Below are 23,639 nucleotides of genomic sequence, written 5' to 3' on the forward strand. Positions count from 1 at the left end.
TTTAAACAAGGAGCACCTAACTACGCTGGTTTTTTAATGTATACAGGTTAAGTATATATCAAGGGTGTACATGGACTGGGTTGGTTCGGATTTTTAAATACCAAATCAAATCAATTGTGTCGGGTTTTTATATTTATAAACCAAACCAAACCAATAAAATTCGGGTTTTCTCGGGTTATTCGATTTTTTCGAGTTTTTCGGGTTTTTTCCAAAAAAGTCTTTAGAAACATATGACTTTTACTTCAAATATTTCTTTAGTCCTAGTAAGATACAACTATATAACTAAGGTGCTTCTTAAGAAAATAACACAAAATGTGAAATGGGTGATGACATCGTATTAAAATATTCAACAAAAAAGATAATAAAATCGGTTAAAATAAGTATTGCTAATTAATAAGGCATAAAGAAAATGACTTTAATCTAAATAGTAAGTTATGCTAAAATAAGTACCGCTAATAAGTATTAATTACATGACAAAGAAAAAAATTAAGCTATGTATTTTTATGCTCTAAACCAATTATGCAAAACATAACTAAAGAATAGATATCCAACATTACTGTTATTCCTAGTGTTAGAATTGAATTTCTTTTGTTAGTATTAGTGTTGAGTTGGTTTTGATTTGGATTTTATTTGAGTTACTATAACATCCATGGGATATAAAACTTATTGGCATTCAAAATTCTAAGTTCAAGCTTAAAATAATATAATAAAAGACAAAAAACTATGAAAAAATTTAAGAAATATTTACAAATTACATTACAAATAAATATTTTTTATGTATAAAATATTTTAAAAATCGAATACACGTAATGTCGGGTCGGTTTGGTTCGGTTTGACTTTTTTTTAGCTAAAACCATACTAAACCAATTATGGTTGGGTTTTTTTTTTAACACCAAACCAAGTCAAACTAAACCACTAGTCGGATTTTTTTTTCTCGGTTTGACTCGATTTATCTGTTTGGTGCGATTTGTCGGTTTGCTTTGTACTCATATATTAGAAGAGAGTCTATCGAAAATAGCCTCGTTCTTTTTAAAACAAAGAAAGTATCCTTAAATAAAAATTTCAGCTTGAACATGTACCTAATGTAGCAAAAGGGTAAGTGTACCAAACGGTGATAGAAATACTACCACTTGTTAGGTTTAACTAAATAGATTAGGAGTGATTTTATAAATCAATAGCACGAATTTAATTTTAAAAATCCACTTAAGTAGAATTTATTTAGAGTAAAATGAGTCCTACTGTAATTTTAAACTCAAACCATTTAATATTACAATTTTAAAATTTTATCCAAGAAACGTAGCAAACATTAGATAGCATTAATAATCCTTTTTGGGCAAACTTGTATGGAGACAAATCCAACAAATTAGTTTCCAGTTTGAGATTTTCCTAAAAAAGATGGCCATTAATTAAGTTTTAAGAGCTAACTAATTTTTATTAATTTAACTAAAAATTGGTACTACTATTATTTCTAAACTCAGACAATTTAATACTACAATTTCAAATCAACAATGTACCAAACATTAGATAGCAGTAAATATTCCATTTTCGAAAAAAATTGAAGTACACAAAATCCAATTCCAAAAAATTTCCAACAGTGTACCAAACACTTATTAGGTTTAATTAAACAGATTAGCAGTGATTATAAAATCAATGACTAGTTTTAATTTTAGATCCAAGTAAGTACAATGAATTTACGGTAAAATGATCACTACTATCTTTCTAAAAAGAAATTACAATATTTAATTTTAAACCTATAATGTACAAAACATTAGATAGCTGTAATAATCCATTTTTAGAAAACTTGTACGTACACAAAATCCATTTTGGATTCCATTTGAAAATTTCCTGAAAAGGTGTCCATGTTCTCTGAATCTACAGAGTCTGAATCTACATGGCCAATAATCAGAACACAACACAATAAATTCTGACAAGCACTAATCTATTATCCTATGTGACAATTCCTAATTAGCTGGGTGCCAAATCATGTCTAGACACTATTTTATAAAATTAAATAATTTGAACTGAATCAACGACAGATTCATGATTTAAAATTTATGTTTTCCTGCAACGACTTTAAGTTAATATATAATTACTTGATTTACAGTCAAATATTTCTAGACTTTTAGGGAATTTCTAAACATACATAACGAGTCTTGAAAAAAGTTATTGTATTCGCGTGAGTTAATTATCATTTTTACGATATCATCAATTAAATGCTTATGAATTCAAGTTATTATACACGTCTCTTGTAATTATCTATTTTTGCACCATTACGTTATTTTTCGTTGTAGCAGCTATTCTAAAGAAACTTATCAGAAACGTATCATTTAAGTGACATGATAGTATAAATAATAAGTATACTGACATATATTCTTTGGTCGGTCTATAACTTCTGGATGTCGAAAACATCATCGGATTGATCTCGTAGTTCATACAAAGTGGAGATTATATAAATGTTTTGTACATGGTTCAGGCATTGAACTTAAACTATTAACAACAGACATATAACTATAACTGGGGTCTGGGGAGGGTAGCGTGTACGCAGACTTACCCCTGTCTTAGGAGGTAGAGAAGTAGTCTTCGATAGATGTTCAGCTCAAGTAAAAATATTTCAAAGCAGTTCTAGATTTGAAGTTTATGTTTTCCTGCAACGACTTTAAGTTAATATATAATAACTTGATTCACATTCAAATATTTTAGACTTTTAGAGAATTTCTAAACATATATAACGAATTTAGACAAAAGTTATTGTATTCACGTGAGTTTTTACATGTAACTCTAGGTTAATTATCATTTTTACGACATCATCAAGTAAATGCTTATGAATTCAAGTTATTATACACGTCTCTTGTAATAATCTTTTTTTGCATCATTACGTTACTTTTACATTATAACAACTAATTTGTCTTATTTTCAAGAGTATAAAGCTCACTAAATAAGCTTATCAGAAAAGTATCATTTAAGTGACATGATTGTATAAAAAATTTATTACACTGACGTATATTCTTTGGTCGGTTTGTAACCTTTGGATGTCGAAAACGTCCTCATCTCGCAATTCATACGAAGTGGAGATTATATAAATGTTTTGTACATGTTCGTGCATTGAACTTAAGCTATTAACAACAACAACGACAGCAACATACCTATAACTGAGGTATGGAGAGGGTAGTGTATACGCGGACCTTACCCCTATCTTGGGACTTAGAGAAGTTATTTTCAATAGACCTTTGCTCAAGTAAAACATTTCAAAGCAGTTATAGATTTGAAGTTTATTTTTCCTGCAACGACTTTAAGTTAATATGTAATAACTTGATTTACAGTCAAATATTTCTAGACTTTTAGGGAATTTCCAAACATATATAACAAGTCTAGACAAAAGTTATTGCATTCACGTGAGTTTTAACATGCAACTATAGCTTAATTATCATATTTACGATATCATCAATTAAATACTTATGAATTCAAGTTATACACGTCTCTTGTAATAATCTTTTTTGCACCACTACGTTATTTTTACATTGTAGCAGCTAATATGTCTTATTTTCAAGAGTATAAAGCTCACATTCTAAAGAAGTTATACACATCTCTTGAGATAATCTTTTTTGCACCACTACGTTATTTTTACATTGTAGCAGCTAATTTGTCTTATTTTCAAGAGTATAAAGCTCACATTCTAAAGAAGCTTATCAGAAAGTTATCATTTAAGTGACATGATGATATAAATAATAAGTACACTGACGTATATTCTTTGGTCGGTCCGTAACCTCTGGATGTCGAAAACGTCCTCGGATTGATCTCGTAGTTCATACGAAGTGGAGATTATATAAATGTTTTGTACATGGTTCGTGCATTGAACTTAAACTATTAACAATAGACACATACCTACAACTGGGGTCTGGGGAGGGTTGTGAGTACGTATCTTACTCCTATCTTACGAGGTAGAGAGACCGTTTCTGCTAGACCCTCGCCTCAAGTAAAAACATTTCACAGTACTTTGGAAAAGAAGACAGTGGGAGTTAAGAAGCCATGATAAATACTAAACAAAGCATGACAACACATTCTTAAAATGAGACAGTAATGCACAACAAAATAATACGATAATCAAAGTGCGGAAAACATTAAATATGACAAAACTTAAGCCATTAAATAAAAAATAAAAATAAAAAAGACACTCATTAAAACAACACGTGTGGTGGTAACTCTCACGTACTTGATCAGCTTGACAACAGTCTTTACCAGTTGCCAGTTGCCATATACTTCCACCATTTCTCTAACTTTATTATAGTACCCTTTTTGCATAAAAACCAATCCTTTTTTGTATATTTACTCTCTTTTCTGTGTACTGCTTTTAACTCACATAGAAAAATCCGATAAAACTGAGTTCTTGCAGCCATGGCTGGAAGAAAAAGAAGAAAAATGAAGTTGTAAGTCTTCAAAGTTTTCAGCTTTATCAAGTTTTATGTGTGTTTTCTTGTTTCTTTAACCAGTTTTTTGTGTTTCTTGAGGTAAATTTGATTGAAATGACTTGAATTTTAATGAATTCTTTATGGGGTTTTGATTTAACTTATCATTCTTGTTTTTTGTTGTGTGGATCCAGTTTAATTTCCTAGTTAGAGTTGAAAGGTGTTGTCTTTTTCAAGTGATTGAGTTTAAAGAATTCCCACAAAAAAAAAAAAAAAAAACCATAGAGTTGAATTGAAAAAGCAGATTTGATTGTATACAAAGTGCTTATTTATGTGGTGTTTTCTTGGTTTTTTTTTTTGTTTGTGTGTTTGAGGTGAATTTTGGTACTTTTGGTGGATACCCTAATTAGGGTTTATCAATTCATAACTTGATCTGTTTACCTGAGCATTTAGGGATGTGTGTTTGTTAACCATTTTATACTTGAATTCAATCTGTTGTTCTGAACATGTTCCAAATTCATGTTGCTATGCATAACATTATGTTCTATGTCTGTTTTAATCAAGAAATGGGCATGTGTTGTTGATGGTAGGTACGGGTTCGGCAGAACCCAAACTGTGTTAAATATTCATTTACATGTACAAATAATTTATCCAGAACCCAGTAAACAAAAAAGGATTATGGTTCAAAACCCATAAACTAAAAATGATGACTTGTATTGCGGAACAATGTAGCTATTGGGTACTTGTGTAATGATTTTTTGCTCTTTGAGTTATTTGTACTTGGAGAAAAACAGTTTATAACGGTTGTGTCTTCCTAGTGCCAAGTTAACTGTATATAGGAGAGTCAAGTTTTTCGGTGTTGTTCTGATGGTTAATGAGCTTAATGTAAGTCCAGTTGGTTGGATGATTTAGGATATGTCGGCTTTGATTTTGTCCTTTGCATGTGAAAAGTTACTACAAAAGCAGTATTTTTTGGATTCAATGCGGAAAGCCACCAGTAACGAGATCGCCTTTGATGTTGTCCTTTGCGTGGGAAAAAAAAGAAGGCAGAATGTTTTGGATTTAATGCTGAAACATAAAAAGGCGACAAATGACATAGCATTAGTCAGATAATTACCGGTGACTTTCAGCATTAAAATCCAAAACATTCTGCTTTTTAGAGTAAATTCTCACGTGAAAAGGAAAACATCAAAAGACGACAAACGGCATATCATTACTCAGATAATTAATTAAAATCCAAAACATTCTGCCTTTTAGAGTAAATTCTCTCACAAAAAGGAAAACATCAAAAGACGACAAACGAAATATCCTTAATAAGATATACCTGATTAATGATATGTCGTTTGTCTGACTAATGCTATATCATTTGTCGTCTTTTGATGTTTTCCTTTTCGTGTGAGACTTTACTCGAAAAAGCGGACTGTTTTGGATTTTAACGCTGAAAGTCACCAGTAATTATCTGATTAACGATATGTCGTTTGTTGTCTTTTGATGTTTTCCTTTTCATGTGAGAATTTACTCTAACAAGCAGAATGTTTTGGATTTTAATGCTGAAAGTCACCGGTAATTATCTGATTAATGCTATGTCATTTGTCGGACTTTTTATGTTTCAGCATTAAAATCCAAAACATTCTGCCTTTTTTTTCGCACGCAAAGGACAACATCAAAGGCGATCTCATTACTGGTGTCTTTCAGCATTGAATCCAAAAATACTGCTTTTATAGTAACTTTTCACACGCAAAGGACGAAATCAAAGCTGACATATCGTAAATTATCCAACCAACTGGACTTATTAAGCTCATTAATGACTTTCCGTACACACAGTTAAATAAGATTATAAACTCCGAGTACAAATAACTGCATTACACAAGTAACCAATAGCTACATTGTTCTGCAATACAAGTCATCATCAGAGGCAGGATTTTTAGTTTATGGGTTTTGAACCATAATTCTTTTTGGCTTACTTGGTTCTGGATAAGTTATTTGTAAATGAAGACGAAAAATGACATATTATTAATTAGATAATTACCGGTGACTTTCGGCATTCTAATCCAGAACATGCTGCTGTTTAGAGTAAAGTCTTTCACGAAAAGGAAAACGTCAAAAGACATAGCATTAGTCAGTCAAACGACATATCATTAATCAGGTAATTATCTGGAAAACGTCAAAAGACATAGCATTAGTCAGACAAACGACATATCAGGTAATTATCTGATTAAGGATATTTCGTTTGTCGTCTTTTGATGTTTTCGTGTGAGAATTTACTCTAAAAAGCAAAATGTTTTGGATTTTAATGCTGAAAGTCACCGGTAATTATCTGATTAATCATATGTTATTTGTCATCTTTTGATGTTTTCCTTTTCGTGTGAGAATCTACTCTAAAAAGCAGAATTTTTTGGATTTTAATGCTGAAAGTCACCGGTAATTATCTGATTAATGATGTCATTTGTCGTCTTTTGATGTTTTCCTTTTCGTGTGAGAATTTCTTTTGATGTTTTCCTTTTCGTGTGAGAATTTACTCTAAAAAGCAGAATGTTTTGGATTTTATCACCAGTAATTATCTGATTAATGATATGTCATTTGTCGTCTTTTGATTTTTTTCCTTTTCGTGTGAGAATTTAAGCATAATGTTTTGGATTTTAATGCTATCTGATTTAGGATTTGTTGTCCTTTGCGTGAGGAAAAAAAAGGCAGAATGTTTTGGATTTTAATGCTGAAAGTCACTGGTAATTATCTGATTAAGGATACGTCATTTGTCGTCTTTTACGTTTTCCGTTTCGTGTGAGAATTTACTCTAAAAAGCAGAATCTTTGGATTTTAAGACTGAAAATCCAAAACATTCTGCTTTTTAGAGTAAATTCTCACACGAAAAGGAAAACAACAGAAGACGACGAATTACGTATCCTTAATCAGATAATTACCGGTGACTTTCAGCATTAAAATTCATTTGGATTCTAATCTTGTTTCCTTTTTTTCTATTTTGGTCAATTTGGGAGACGGGGAGTTGTGGGGGGGGGGGGGAGTATAGGTCATGTGTACATTATATTTGGTGCATAACCTTAACTTTAAGGGTTTGGTATCAGTATTTACTATTCTATTTCACTATCCATTTTTGAAACTAAAGATAACTTTCATGTCTCTAGGTTAGCTGCAACAGCTCCAAATAATGGCGGTGCTTCGGCCGAGGAGCGTGAAGGAGCTGATGAGCAAAACTCACTGTTTTGTGTACCGATTGAAATTCTAGAACAGATTCTCTCCCGGTTAAACTTGAAGGAAAACATCCGTGCTTCTGCTGTTTGCAAGAAATGGCTTGCTGCCTCGGTTTCTGTACGAGTCGCGAATAAAGCTCCTTGGCTTATGTTCTTCCCGAAATTCGGTGACTTGGTTGAATTCTATGACCCTTCGGTAAGGCAAACTTATTCGGTCGAGTTACCAGAGTTACGTGGCTCAAGGCTTTGTTATTCCAAAGATGGCTGGTTGCTGTTATACAAACCGAGAACTTTACGTGTGTTTTTCTTCAATCCGTATACGAAGAACGTGATCAATTTGCCAAGACTAGAATTAACATACCAGATCGTTGCTTTTTCTGTAGCTCCGACTTCTCCTGACTGTATTGTTTTCACAGTTAAGCATATCAGCCCGACTTTGGTTGCGATTAGCACGTGTCAACCGGGGGCCACCGAATGGACGACTGCCAATTACCAAAACCGTTTGCCATTTGTTAGCAGCATTTGGAATAAGTTAGTTTTCTGCAATGGTTTGTTCTATTGTTTGAGTCTTACTGGTTGGTTGGGAGTTTATGATCCCGAAGAACATAGTTGGCTTGTTCGTGTGGTCCCGCCTCCGAGATGCCCCGAGAACTTTTTCGTGAAGAATTGGTGGAAAGGAAAATTCATGGCGGAGCACAACGGAGATATCTATGTGATATACACCTGCTCGACTGCAAATCCGGTGATATATAAGTTAGACCAAATAAATAAAATTTGGGTGGAGATGCAAACTTTAGGTGGTGTGACGCTTTTTGCGAGTTTTCTTTCGTCTCAAGCAAGGATAGACATTCTTGGGGTGATGCGAAATAGTGTTTATTTTTCTAAAGTTCGTTTTTATGGAAGGCGTTGCATATCGTATTCGCTCGATCATGATAGATACTACCCGCGAAAGCAGTGTTATGATTGGGGAGAACAAGATCCTTTCGAGAGCATTTGGATTGATCCACCGGAGGACCTTTAGATCTTTGCCTGAAAAGATTTGTGACAAAGGTACTATTCTTTTCTGTTAGATTGTTCGCTTTTCTAGTTGTGAGGTTGAATGTAAGAATATCTTTGCTTGACTGAAATCATGAACTGTTTATATTTCTTTGGGAGAATAGCAATTTTGGTCCCTCAATTATTGGTAATTTCTGATTCTAGTCCTTGTGATATATGACTCAACACATTTGACCTTCAATCAATTAAAATGTGTGCTTTTCGTCCCTTTCATAGAGAGTATGTTGTATTTGGATTATTTTTAGAAAATATTACTCTGAATTAAGGAGTAACAATACAAGTGTAAACATAATACATGGGCACTTAAACGATTAATAATTCTAAAATTTGTGAATATTCACAAGCAATGGGATCAAACGTGCACATTTCAAGTAATTGAAGGTTAAATGTGCTTAGACAGATATCATAAGGACTAAACTTAGAATTTACCAATAACAGAGGAACCAAAAGGGCTACTAACCTTATTTGTTTTTAGTTCCCTTATATTCTGTAGTAACTATAACAGCATGCATGGAGAAAGGATGTATCGGATATGTAATCTTTAAGGATGTTCAAGGAAGTTGATGACTTTAAGATTAGTATGATAACTAGGTGTTGTCGGTTTAAAGCCAATTCCTGTTTTACTATCTCTTGTACAGCCTGTTTAATCGAAGTTCTATTTTCACTTGCAAGTCACCTTAGGAAGCGTTTTTTTCTGAGGCTAATGGGTTGATAGTTCTGGCTTAACCATTTCACAAAGTACATAATATAAAATAGTGCTGATAAGTTTGTCATAAGCCTTGGGTTTCTAGTTGAAAAGTCCCAAGACAAAATCAAGTTTAAGATATTTAAGTTGCTATAGCTCTAGTTAATGTATATCCCTATTAAAAGGATCCCAAAACTCCAACTTATTTTGGATCCTCTTTTGTAGAAGGTAACAAGTTCCAGTATATTAATAAATCATCGGCACAAATTTTGTGCTGGAAGCCAAAACTGGGGAGTTAGAACAAAATCCTTGTTCTTCTTTCAAGGAATCTAGCACATCTAAAACTGAATCCAAATCATTATACAATTCATCTTGATTTCTGTGTAGAACTGCATGTATCTTCAAAACATCTCAAATTTCTCTCCTTCCAAAATTGTCCACCAAATAGCTGCCGAGACAATTTTCCATCTGTCTTTATTGGTGGTAATGTTTACCCGTGTTCCAGCCATAGGAAATTTCTTCTCAAACCATTCAACCTCTTTTCCACACTTGCAGGTAGAGGAAATAAAGACATCATGTAAGTTGGAAGAGCATCTAATATAGGATTAATGAGTATTAGTCTACCTCCCAAGGATATGTAATGTGATTTCCATCGTCCAACTTCTTCTCATACTTTCCCAATACTCCAATACAAATGTCTCTGGAATTGCTTCTAGCTCTCAAAGGCATCCCTAGATATGTTGTTGGGATCGCACCTATTTCCCCTCCCAATATGTATGTCAGATGCTGAATGTTTGGCACTACATTAACGGGAAAAATCTGACTTTTCCTCCTGTTGATGTGGAGTCCAGAAATTGCCTCAAACAAGATAAAAATGATTCTTATGTATTTGAATTGACACTCCTGAAACTTCACAGAATATCAAGGTGTCGTCTGCATATTGTAGCTTCCAGCTTTGACTATTTGTCACATTGAAACCCCTAATCCAGCCCATGATTTCTCTTCTTAGCACTCTTACCAAGTGAGCTGCACCATGTTCTTCAAATTCTTCAAACTACACCAAAATTGGCTAAAACAATATGTTCTTATATTGAAGTTACTTACACAAACTTGTATCGAATCCGTCCACATAAACGAGTTCGTATAACACGCAGGGGTGGCCTATCGTTTTGAATACAGGTTCAATTGAATCCAACATCTTTAGCTTATAGTCTTATACCATATATATACACATATATATGTGAAAATCCTGAAAATTGTTCAGAAACCATAACTTTAACTCTGAGACCAAAACTGAGTTCTCCGCTAATGGTACTGGATGGTGAATTAAGATTAGCTACGATTTCTGCTTTTCTTTGACAAAATTAGTTACATCCATTTCATTACATCTCGGATATTAGAGACGTCAACGACAGGTCGATGGATTGCTATAAAATCCATGCTTGAATGAAACAACAACCACCACACCTCAGTCCCAAACAAGTTGGGGTCGGCTACATGAATCCCTACTTCTCCATGCTCGTATGAAATTAAAATTATTTTTTAAATATTCTTATATCGTCTTTTGTCCACTATTTCTTCATATTCGAGACTACTATCCACTAATTCTGAGTAATCGTCGATTTCAGGGCCTCAAATACAAGGTCCGATCTTCAAACAGCTGCAGAGTAGTAAGAAAGTGAAACAGTTGATTCAGATGTACCGCTAAATGTTGTCAAAGTTTGGAGGCATGATAAAGAGCAGGGTTCTAATCATGTTGTCTGTCAATTTTATAGTGCTTTATAAGTTGTCATTTAAGGATTTTCCTTCAGTGGGTAGGAAGTGTTCTTTCTTTGTGTAGATAACTTTTTAGCTAATGTTGTTGTTGAATTTGTAGAAGTTTTATTTCAAGCTGAGGACTAATAAGAACATTTAGTTACTTCTATCTTCAGATTCTTATTATCTCTCTGAGATTGAGTGTTATGTTTTGAAGGGGAGCTTGGAGCAACGATAAAGTTGTCTCCATGTGACCCATAGGTCACAGATTCGAGCCGTGGAAGCAGCCACTAATGCTTGCATTAGGGTAGGTTGTCTACATCACACCCCTTGGGCGTGGTCCTTCCCCGGACCCTGCTAACGTGGGATCTTTGGGCTGCCCTTTGTTTTTTTTTAGATTTGAGTGTTATGTTTTGTTTTATATCCTTCCTAAGCACATGTTATTCTAGCACTGGGTGAAGTATGTTGCTCGAATCCTTCAAAGATGTTGGAACCATACATTTTTGGAGGATCTGAGCAACATTCCTGGTGACTCCTCTGGTGACCTATGTTGCTTAGATCCTCTAAAAATGGCATTGCAACCCTTAGATCCTCCAAAAGCTAACAGAAAATGCTAGATCCTCCAAAAGCTAACAGAAAATGCAAGCTTTTGGAAGATCCGATACATACCATTGACATTTTTGGAGGATCCAAGCAACATAGCTGGTGACATTCGAAATTTATCAGATAGTTGTGCTTGTGCTAGCTTTCGTACAGTGTGTTTAACATCTAACACTCAAGAATTTTCCTCAAAATTCTCTGCAAGTTTCTTGTGTAGGCTTCCATTTCATTCCTATGTGGTTAGAGGGTCATGTCAACAATAATTTGGGGTTTTTTCTTATTTTTTTTATCCCTCTATCATGCTAGTCATTCACTGAAAAATACATGCTGTCTAAGTCTACTGATGAAAGTGTACTGTTGCCTCTAAGTTACTTCGATGCTTGAAAAGAATTGGAATCTTGGAACTTAGTGACAAATACTAACCTAAGGGATTGGGTCGTTTGGTTACAAGGATAAGGGATTATAATTTCGGGAGACCAAATGAAACAACATACCCAGTGTAATTCCACAGGTGGAGTCTGAGGAGGGTAGAATGTACGAATATCTTACCCCTCCCTCGTGGAGGTAGAGGGCCTGTTTCCGAAAGATCCTTGGCTCAAGTAGCACATGTCAAAGCAGATTTAAAAGGAGAAAATAAAAGTAACGATGATATCAAGTAAAAAGGGAAGCAATATAAAGCGTACGGAGAAAAAGAATTATATCATCTTTAGTTGAAAATGATCCCGAGATGGGTTAAACAACAATTATCGTATTATTCTTAAGTGCGGGATAACAAAGATCTTTAAGAAGCCCAAGTTAAAACTGAAAATAAAAGTCTATCTACTCCCTCCGTTCCATAGTAAGTGGTTTTTTAGGCTTTTCATTTTTTTTCAAAATAAGCGGTGCTTTAGAATTTCAAGAAGAAATTGATCTTATTCTTTCAAAATTACTCTTATTTACACAATCAAGAATCATTAAGCTTTTCTTTTTCCAGGTATTTAATTAAGGGTAAATATTAAGAACACTCCTAATTTTCTAGGAGTGAGTACTTTATTATGGGGCGTGTGTAACCTGAAAAAAACACTTATTATGGAACTGAGGGAGTAGTTTAAAACCAAACACGTCTTCTATTATATCTCGTGTACTTTATTCTTAGTCCACTGAACTAAAGCCATCTACCAACAAAACTATATCCATCAAATAATTCAATCATTATTTAATCTCCGTATTATAGTTATTCCACTGTAATCCCACGATAACTTGCTCACAAACCAAATGAGCTTTAAGAGTAAGTCATCGGCCTATGACATTGGTGGTGAAGGACCAAGATTTGCGTTCCAGTAATGACTAGAAAAAAACATTAGGCAGACACATTTACTCATTACATGTGCAGGTGACAATAACAAATACCTATTGAACTAATCGAGATATACGCAAACTGAACCCGAAACACCACAATGATTCTTCTTTTAAAAATAAACTACTATGATCGAGCCTAAATTAACACCACGTTGATCAGTCTACCAAAAATTGAAGGGAAGAGATACTAGCTGATTTGACTTGATATCTATCAAAACATAAATAAACAGTAAATTTTCTCGAGCAAAAAATAAAAATTCACTCCTAGTGACGTGCAAAATTAAGGAGTCCAGTGCAAAAATAAAAAATTTACTTTAACAGGAGAAAGATGCCATGAACAGAGATTGTCAGAGGGAGACTAGAGATGAGAGTCAATTCTTTAAACAGACTACAGATACATCAGTCAAATAACTTAAAAATTCTCAAAGTGAGTAATCTTAAATATTGTGCTTTAAAACATTGCTGGGGCTCATTTACACCTAATATGGGTTGTAACGGGATCGCCCTCGTCCGCCACTGTCACCCCGCCTTCCACCACTTGAACCTCCTCCTCCGCCACTACGTCCACCTCCTCGTGATACTGGAGGTGGGGAATGCATAACTCCTGGTTGTTGCCTGGATGGGGAAAGATAGCTCAGAAAAATACAATGAAAACAAGTTTACAACTATGAAGCATTTGCAAACAAGCACTTCTACTACTCAACCATGTATAGGACCTTTTTTTTAACCTAATTAAACACCCTATTACTGATACCTATGTTGCTCAGACTCTCCACAATGTTGCGGCACACATGTCCGATCCTCTAAAATGCACTACTTGTAGAGGATCCGGCACGTGTTATCGGCATTAGAAGAGACCGAGCAATATAGACTGATACTATAGTATCTAATGCTTCACTTATAGGTTCACCAATGTTATATACGGAATGCGTGTCTTTTCTCTCAGAAGCACCTATTATTAGATAATATGCATTAATGATCCTCTATTTCTTGAATTTCAGCAATGACACACAATAAATGAGGCTCTGTAATTGCATAAATTGATAAGTAGCTTTGGTCCTTGACACTAGTTTTCCTTTATATCATGAAATCATATGAACTTTTCCATTCATTATCACGCTTGGAGAAGCAACGGCTATAGAACGGCTGTACTTACAGGACATATCCGATCCTTCCATCAGGTAAAAGCATCGGCATCATTGCCAAGCCACCAGGTGTAGCTCCTCTTCCGTAGACCATTGGCTGTGAAGTGACAGCAACAAGTGTTAGTAAAGCTGCAGATAAACAAATCTACCTGAACACAAGCTATATACACTTGAGGATGACAATAGAAGGCCCGTGAATTCATCTATTTAGATTTAATCAACACTGAAATCTTGAAGTATATAATATTAACTTCTGCATATGTAATATTTAACCCATCGGAAACAGGTTATCTCCTCAAAGTTTTCACTTTACATATTGGATATAATTAGCAACATTGTTAGATGATTAAAATAGAAGTCACACAACTTGCCACAAAAATGAGTAACAGACCCTAGCTACTGAATGCTTGCTTGCTAGCTACAAATCAATGGAAAACCAATTGTAAGATTATTATTTTTATAATGGGAAAATCCCTGAGGGCTAGTAGCACACAGTTAGGAAACTCAAGGGATAATCGGCCCGTCCCTCTACACTTCTTCACTAGGTTCAAACCCGTGATATGCACCTAACCCACACATCACGTGATGTGCTTTCCACTAGAAAACAAATGCCAAAATTATCCAAACGACGATATCCATCACTGAATACTATGTATCAAGAACCGTAAGTCCACCTTTGAGAATCTACTTATTTGAGGCAAAGTTGATATTAAGGTGTATTGAGAAAAGGGTTACTTGTAATTTCTGAAGTAAGAAACTATCTTACCTTATTTAAAAAAACTGAAGTAAAAAACAAGGATTTGCTACGAAATAATCTTTGTATTCGCTGACACCATCCCGCACATGTAACCAATTATATGGTTCAACATGGATTTGATTTTCTTCTTTTCCGTACCCTTTTTTTACAATAGAGAGGACAAAGGAGGCTCTATGGGGTTGAGTCTAGACTATAGGAGGACACAGGTTAATATTCAACAGGCTACTGAATGGGCCTGAGCCATGTTAATGGCTCGATGGGCTGAATGAAGCCCAAAGCATCTCCATGGGCTGATTTGAGAGAAGCCCAGACTGATAGAGCATGAGAAAAACCGATAGTGCAAACGATCTCACCAAATTTTGGCTCTAATACCATGTGAAATAGTTTAATTGTAAAATCCAAAATCTTAAGGCAATAGGTGGAGGGCCCAGGATATTATAAACCCCTTCTGGAAATCCTTGCACAATCGATGAGGAACGAGTGTAACATTCTCTAACAGAAATTGATCACATCTGACAAAAAGTCAAAAGTAGAACAGATAGAGATGATTTTGTCATGTACTGAGCTAACCACCATAAGCAACATACATGGTTCAACAATATGATAATTAAAGGTGATAAAAAGAAACAAAGTAGAAAAATCACGTGGAGCAAAGTTGTCTAAAAACACCTTTTTTGAAGGTTAAGATTAAGTAGTAGCCTCAAAATCCCTACTGTTACCTTTAAAAAAAAAAAAAAGGAGCCTAAAAATTCCTATAAACCCGAGACCAATGTAAACTTAGTTAAGAACACTACACGAGAAAAAAAACACTACAAATGCAAATGATACACATAGGAGTTATTAACTCATCGGGATTAAAACTCGGTTCTTACACTTCAAACTATGCCTAGGTACTATTCCGGAGTCTTTCCTTTGTTGGACACACACACATCTCCATGTATGGAAAAGTATAGTTCTTGATAATATCTATTTTTAGAAGACAAACTACTTAGCATTAGAATGTAATGACCTAAATATATCAAAATTTATGCAGAGGGTACATATAGACGAGCCCAACTAAAATAGATTAAAGCATAGTAGATTTATTCACCATCAAAAACATGAAAAAGCTCTTACTTGCCCAACACCTGGAGCTCCGTATCCAGCACCTAGAGCACCATAGGGAGCTCCCATCATTCCATAGCCAATACGAGGAGGGTAAGTTGGAAGAGTGGGTCCCTTTTGTGAGCTTGATCCTCCCGAAGATTTCTGATCTGCCTGAGGCTTTGCGAGTGAACACTCCAGAATTTTCCCTGACAGTAAGGCAGCAATGGATCAGTGTCACCATACATTTTGTTGTATGAAGTAAACTCCAATACAAAGAAAATAGGAAACAGATATACCATCTATCTCATATTTCTCGGTGTTCTTCAAGGCCTTCATAGCACTTGACCTCTCAGCAAAGTGAACAAAGCCATATCTGCTCTGTTCTTGTCCTGGTTTAGCTGGAGGAAGAACTACCTTCGTAATTTTCCCGTGATGTTCAAACAACTCTTTTAGCTTGTCCTGGTTAATGTGTTTGGGCAAGTTCTTCACATATACTGCTTTAACCTATAGAGTCCAAAAGGAAACAAAAGATGCTTACATTATAATTCTACATCCTCAGACTTTTGTCAATCAACCAAGCTGGACCACAGTGGCCAGTGTTTTATGCACCAAGCGAAAAAACATTCATAAAGAAATATAGCTACTAGGCAGTAATCCAACTTAGGATAAGATACCCCAGATGCAATCCTAAAGCAAAGCTAGTATCATACTGTATGTTAATCAGTTGGAACTCCAACAATGTTTATTTGATTTCTTAGTCCTTTTTGTTTTGGAGGGGTCAGGGAGCAAGAGATATAAAATGTTCACAGAGGTATTCCTTGTCAGAAAGAGGCTGAAATTACCGACTTATAGCACAGAAAATTATTCTGAATAGGAATCACCATATGTGCAAGTATCTTAAGAAAGCACCTGCAGCACAATAGTTTGCATGGAAAGGAAAAATAAAATTTGCAAGCTCTCTAAAGGTAAAACCTGTGAAGAAGCAGCAGTTTCAGCATTTTTGGGATCTGCCCAGCTAACAGTTGGTGCATTATCATCAAGCTTAAAGTCTGAATTTGACATTTTTTGCCTTGAATACTCTGCACATGCATTATTGTAATATTCTATAAAAGCGAATCCACGATTTCTACCAGAATTTTGAGGATCCTGTACCATAGGAATTAGAGGAAAAAGTTAAAGCGACAAAAGATGGTTCTTTTTGCATATATATAGAGGGAAAAATTTAATCTTTTTTTTTTTTTTTTTTTTTTTTTTTGAAAAGAGGGAAGAACTTAATCTTTTTTCCATGAATAACAGCATATAAGTGGAAGAGAAACTAACATGGAGCTGCATATGTACAACTAATGACAATGAAGAACTGTACCAAAGGGTTGAGAAAACGGACTAACTAAACATATGTCAAAAAAGAGCCCAGGTCCTACCTTCACCAACTCAATAGTGATAACTCCGGGCCCTACGTTTGTTACAGCCGTCCTCATATCTTCCTCCCCCCAGGTTCTCGGAACATTACCAATGAATAACCGATGTTTAGCTTGAGCTTCAGAACATTTTACCCTTTTCCCCTGTTACAGAAGCAGCTGTGTTAGAGAATCCAAAGAGTTGAAACAAGCAAATAGATGGATTTCCATCCACTTACAAAAAATGCACATCTGGGCTGTAAACTGTTTAACAAATGATTGACAAAACTAGGCAAGATGAGAGACAACAGAAGCGTACAGAACCAGTTAAGGAAATCGGCATTTTTCCTACCTTAAGCTCAGTGTTGTTGAGTTCTTTAATAGCCTTGGACGCCAATTCCTTGTTTCTATAGGTAACAAATGCATATCCTTTGTTCTGAGTGGTGTCTTTCCCTTTCATTATTCTTACCTGACATTTTCATGCATGTCATTTAAGTAAAATTAGGTATACCAATGAAAAACCACTAATGAACAGGAAAAGAATTTACCTCCGTAACTTCCCCAATTGTCTCACAAAATTCCCTCACAGCTGCCTCAGAAACATCTTGAGTAATACCACCTATGTACACTTCTGAACCATGAGGAGGAAGGGCGAGGAGCTCAGCATGCTTTTTCTCCACATCCTCAGCATCGACTTTCATATTTCCATCATCAGATCCATCACTTTCATTTTCCTCCTCCTCCTCTTCCTCTTCTTCTTCTTCTTCCACCTCCTCTTCTACCTCCTCTTCTTCTTCCTCTTCCATTTCCACCTCTTCTTCTACTTCTTCATACTCAATCTCTTCCTCTTCTTCATTATCCCCTTCAAAGTCGACCTGCTCTTCAGTCTCAACAGGCTTCTCAGGTTCAGATTTAGTAGCTGCAGCACTGGCCCTTGTTCTCGGCATCTTATATTTCTAGGAAGATAAGCTGGAGCTGCAACTCTGATGGAACCACAGAAGCCAGAAGCATTTGCAAAAGAAAGAAGAAAATTGTGGACAGGCTGAACTAAAAAGAAAGGCCAAGAGGATTTCCAGAGTAAAGAATATCTCAATTGAACTTGTTCCATGAGAAATGGCCAAGGAGTTCCAATGTCAATTTTCAGTAAAAAGGCTGACTAAATTTTACCAATACAAACAAAGACAGGCAAGAGTACTGAATGACTTTCAAGAGGGTAATATCCTCCATCAGGTACAAAAACAATGAACCAATGAATTCCTTAAAGGTAGATAATGATTGATTTCTGAAGGAAAGTCAGCCTTTAGTTTATAACAATTAGGACCAATGCATTCGTAACAATGGAACAAGGAAAAGAAAGATAATAAAAAGAAAACAGGGAAAGAGAAAAAGAGAGAGAAGAGAGGAGATTATGAAAGGCTCAATCTATCCCCAAGCAATAGTGGGGAAAAATAGAATGCTAAACGGAATGGTCATCAAGGTTTTGATCCCACCAACCCATCCCCATAAAACATAATTCCAGTTCCAAACTACATGTCCCAATTCTGTAAGTGAGACCTCCCTGCAGTAAATTAATGGACATACAGTGAATGTACTGATAGAGGAGCAACCTCGACTGCACTTTTTAGAAAACCATTGCTCAATATCAGAACAGTCCGCGAGTCATTTTACTAGCCATTAGAGTTAAAACTTGACCTCAAGAAACAGATTAATTCATATCTAGATCAATCAGAAGTCGAATCAGTCTCTTAATGATGTTAGACTTTGAATATTAATTTAGTAAGCAAATCTGATAGCTGACACTCACAAGCTTGGAATAAACAGTTAAAAGGAAATCAACCATTAACGGCATCACTCATATAACTTAGAAATACACATCATCGCTGTCCTTTTCTGGGAAGGGTGGTGGACAAAACCAAATATTCCATTGATGCGAATTTCACTAGTTTGACACATAAAATCCGTTTTCAAAGTCGAGACCAGTTAAAAAGCTCAGCCACTGATCACTGAGTTTCCTTCTACAACTACATTTTCTAGTGGAAGGCCACAAGAAGAACTCAAAATTATAGAACTTCATTTCCAACTTTAAACCTAAGCTTTTTTTTTTTTGTAAAAAATCAAAACCATTTGCTCAAAATTCCAACTTCCAAAAGTAACTATTATCTCCCATGTTCATTAGCATCACCATCATGCAGTCTTAACTACTTCACCACTAATTTGTTAATTTCTAAAGATTAAAAAATACAAAATCCTTATCGGAGACGGCCTCTCTACCCCCACAAAGGAGCGGTAACGTCCGCATACATCCCACCCTCCCCAAACCCCACTTGTGGAAAAAATACAAGGTATGTTGTTGTTGTAATGCCTAATATTCCAATTTCCACCTGTCACCAAATGACCCACATCTATCTTCTCCTCTCTTTTTTCCGATAACCATGGTGTCAGCTTTCGCGCACCTCGACTAATTCCACGAGATACCTTCCACCTCCTACCAGCAACAGGTACCACGTAACTTTGTCTACAAAGACTAGAACAGATAGAAAGAAATCACCTAGTGTCTCGACTAATTCCACAGAAAATACCTGCCACCTCCCACTAGCAACAGGTACCAAAAAACTCTGTCTACCGACGCTAGAACAGATAAGACGAAATCACCTAATTGTTTTATCTCTACTGGGAATTTAACTTGAGACCTCATGATGCTCAACCCACTTCATTAAGCACTAGGTGCAAAAAAAAACTGTTCTTCTCCTTTTAAAATTATTTTTATAGGTAAAAAAAACCACATTATTGCTATACATTGTCAATATATCCTCCCATTTAACCTCTATAGCTGAAAAATCAATATTTTTAAAGGAAACAAAACATCAACAAAAATCAACGCATTGCACACAGATCTAATCCACCAAAAAAAAAAAAACCAATTGTTCGAAAGTTCCCCAGTGACATTGCGAAACCCTAAACAAATCTTATCCAAAAAAAAACAACATAAAAATGGTGAATTAAATAAGCAAATAAAAAAAAACATAATAAAACAACAAGTAGTTCAAAATAAGAAGAAAATAACCCAATTATTCGAAAACGTAACAAATCAACAAAAACAATGTTGAATTACATAAACAAAGAAAAAAGAAACATAATAAAAACACAACAAGTTAAAATAAATTGTTACCGTGAGATGAAATTGAGAACCCTTTCTGTTTCTTTCAACAGCTAATGAAAGTAAATTTTTGCTTCTCTCTGTTTTGGGTGTAATTTATAAACCCTAGATTGATGAACCAGCTGGATTTTTGGTTTAGGGTTTTGATTTTGGGGATAATTTTTCTTTTTCTTTTCTATCTCTGTTCAGTTGCGTATTGACAATTATCTCCTTATTGTCCTTTGCGTCGTAGCCTCGTAGGTAAAATATCTATAGGGCATTTATGTCATTGGAAATCAAGTGTTAAACCTGTGGGGTCACGATTTTATATTTTGATTTCAAATCAATCATTTATTTACGCAATTTGCATTAAATTTCAATTTCAACTTTATATTGTGATTTTAAATCCCACAAAAAAGTATGGTTTGAAATTTTAAATCATGAATGATTTGGAATTTCAAATCATGATTTTCAAATGTTTTTACTAACCATGTTTACCATCTCATGTTCAATATTATAGAGTAGTTATATTATAACTTACGTTCAATATCCTGTGAGAGGATTATATTAAAGATTAGTTATGCTACAAGTCATGTTCAATTTTTCTTTTAATTGAACTAAAGTTCGATAAATAAATATTATATTTTTTAGAAAGGTATTTTATTAGCGTGTTAATTTTTTTATGAACTGTGATTTGCTCATTTGATAAGATTTTATAAGACTTGGGGAAGTTTTGATGGTTTTCACAACTTGTGGTTTTTTATGTTTATGAGGAAAAATACAACTTAAGAAATCTAAATTGCATGCCCAAATAAAACTCTAACTTCAAATCATCCTGATTTCAAAACATGATAATCATGTCCAAACGACGTCTTAGTATATACCAGTGTTTTAAAAGGCGGGGGCGCAAGGCGGGGGTTTTACATTTTCCCCGGTGAGGCGTAAGCCCCACGGGTATATATTTTTAATATTCGTAAAATATTATAATTACAATAAATATTTTTAAATAGGTAAAATTACATAAAAATAAATAAAAGAAAATTGTAAATAAATGATAATAGTAACATTAGGATCAATTCAAGTCAATAAGATATTAGCCATATGTTTTTAAAGACATTAGCTAGGATGCTATTATGAAAACTTTATTTAATAATTTGAAGATTTGAATAGTTTAGTTCAAAGTTTTAAAACGTAAATAGTGTTTTTTCTTTTTTTTGTTATATATATATATTGTACTTCTTTTTACAATTTTCAATATTATTTAAGAAAAACTTAATCCATAAAATTCATCTATAAAATTTTTTGGGGTTTCAAAAGTTTGAGTGTCTAAAACAAAAGCTTTACTGGCCTCACCCTTGAGCAACCCCTTCTTACAACTTGTAATTATATAGCATAATTTTACAAGTATAAACAATACAATGAAATAAAAGCTATTATGGAATACAAATCAACTCTAACATCTTAACTTTTCAAAAATGAAAAAATCACAATTTCTTAAAACGATATTACTATCATACTATTCATTTTATATCAATAAATTTTATTAATATTATAATTAAAACGTAATTCCTTCATGAATAAAATGAAAACTACTTTCAAATAGTGAAATAATAAAATATGATAATTTTGATATATAGGACAAAAGACCAATGACAAGTGAAAATGTACAAATCGGCTATATATTTTTAAAAGAAATATTAAGTGACATTCACCCTCATGATGTTCTCAAATAGTAAATATGCAATACTATGACTTGTTATTTGAGTTACATTCAATCTTTTTATTTCTATAGATGAAAAAATATTAAGTATCATTCATTTGTTAAAGAATTATGAGAGTCAACAATTTTAATTAAAAGAATTTAACATATAATTTGTGTAAGAACTGTTAGGTCAGCCCCGAGCGTTGGGCGTTAGGCGTGTTTAGGGCGTACATTCGGGCGCTTAGGGCGTAAGTCTCACAGGAACTAAGCCCCGCACGTGAGCCCCGGGGCGTTTTGCCAGTACCTGGCCCCGAGGCGAGTCATGAAACAGCCTTTTAAAACACTGGTATATACGTATAGAAGAATATACAATTTTTAAAAATATATTTGTTTCTTATACAATGTCTGATACTCATTTTGAAACTTGATTAATTTGGATCCACGCTGGAAAATTTCACTTTGACAATAGAATGCTCCTTATAAAAGACGATTTTATTCTCAGGATTCGAACTCGTCGTAAAGAAAAAAGTGTTATTATTAGTTGTTTGTTGTGTAACAAATAATTTTCGAATTAAGATATTAAAAAGAAAATTATATGTGAAAAATGTTCTAGACTCACACATATATTTTATTGATGAGTGATCAAGTAATAATCACATTACTTGGTAACGTGTGCACAATTTATACCTTCTTTTTATAATAGGTCAACTACTGAGAACACCTTCGTGAATCGAAAGTATATACCCTCTTTCTGATAAAATTGTTGCGATTATTCATCAAATAGTTATCATCAAATACAATAACTATTGAAATCGGAGACTATTTTCAGTAGATGTATGGTTTTAAAAAGACTTAATTCTTTTAACATAAATTACCACAACAACAAATTACCATAAATTATCACAATCAAAATATGATTTATGAACTAGCACAATTGCTAATTTTGTGAGTCGATAAAATAAGAGATAATGAGCTTCCATAGGGAGTATGGTGCAAATATGCATTTGCACTACAATCAAGACTAAATACCTTCTTCTTCTTTTTTTTTTTAACAAAAATACAAAAATATCAAGTGAAGTAATATTTATGAAGAATTTTGAAAGAAAAATTAAGAAAAAGGAGATCATGGGCTGCTAAGAGTAGAATATAGTAGTTTAGTATATATATTTGGAGCTAGAAGAGAGAATTTAAGAATACGACGACCTCATCTTAAGATAAAATATAGGCAATAAGACTTTAAGCTCACCTGAACGCCTTTGCCCATAGGAACTACTGGGGATGAAAGTCGCTTGGGGGAGGGGGTTTCTATGGAGCAAGTCTCCCATTGCTTTCACAAACCAGTAGGGACAAACCCCCCAAAAAACTGAGTA

The 23,639-nt window shown here is 34.3% G+C and overlaps 2 protein-coding genes across 3 annotated transcripts; one reads left to right on the top strand and one right to left on the bottom strand.

Moving 5' to 3' along the window:
• The first annotated feature begins 4,268 nt into the window (after positions 1-4,268).
• Positions 4,269-11,283, top strand: LOC132057484 (F-box/kelch-repeat protein At1g57790-like). Its single transcript, XM_059450106.1, has 3 exons — positions 4,269-4,424; positions 7,547-8,662; positions 10,982-11,283. Exons 1-2 carry the CDS (start codon positions 4,393-4,395, stop codon positions 8,631-8,633), a joined length of 1,119 nt encoding a protein of 372 aa, XP_059306089.1. The 5' UTR covers positions 4,269-4,392; the 3' UTR covers positions 8,634-8,662; positions 10,982-11,283.
• A 2,056-nt stretch (positions 11,284-13,339) lies between these two features.
• On the bottom strand, positions 13,340-20,714 carry LOC132057485 (heterogeneous nuclear ribonucleoprotein Q). Of its 2 annotated transcripts, XM_059450108.1 has the most exons (9): positions 20,601-20,714; positions 17,980-18,414; positions 17,784-17,900; positions 17,456-17,596; positions 17,007-17,180; positions 16,331-16,538; positions 16,065-16,240; positions 14,203-14,288; positions 13,340-13,661 (listed from the first exon to the last, which is right to left on the bottom strand). In XM_059450108.1, exons 2-9 carry the CDS (start codon positions 18,376-18,378, stop codon positions 13,526-13,528), a joined length of 1,437 nt encoding a protein of 478 aa, XP_059306091.1. In that variant the 5' UTR covers positions 18,379-18,414; positions 20,601-20,714; the 3' UTR covers positions 13,340-13,525. The 2 variants fall into 2 exon arrangements, with proteins under 2 accessions (XP_059306091.1, XP_059306090.1); XM_059450107.1 differs by lacking the exon at positions 20,601-20,714 and having other exon boundaries at positions 17,980-19,642.
• Positions 20,715-23,639: the final 2,925 nt, after the last annotated feature.

The sequence above is a fragment of the Lycium ferocissimum genome, chromosome 5 (genome assembly GCF_029784015.1).
Source record: "Lycium ferocissimum isolate CSIRO_LF1 chromosome 5, AGI_CSIRO_Lferr_CH_V1, whole genome shotgun sequence".
In the NCBI taxonomy this organism is placed as follows: domain Eukaryota; kingdom Viridiplantae; phylum Streptophyta; class Magnoliopsida; order Solanales; family Solanaceae; genus Lycium; species Lycium ferocissimum.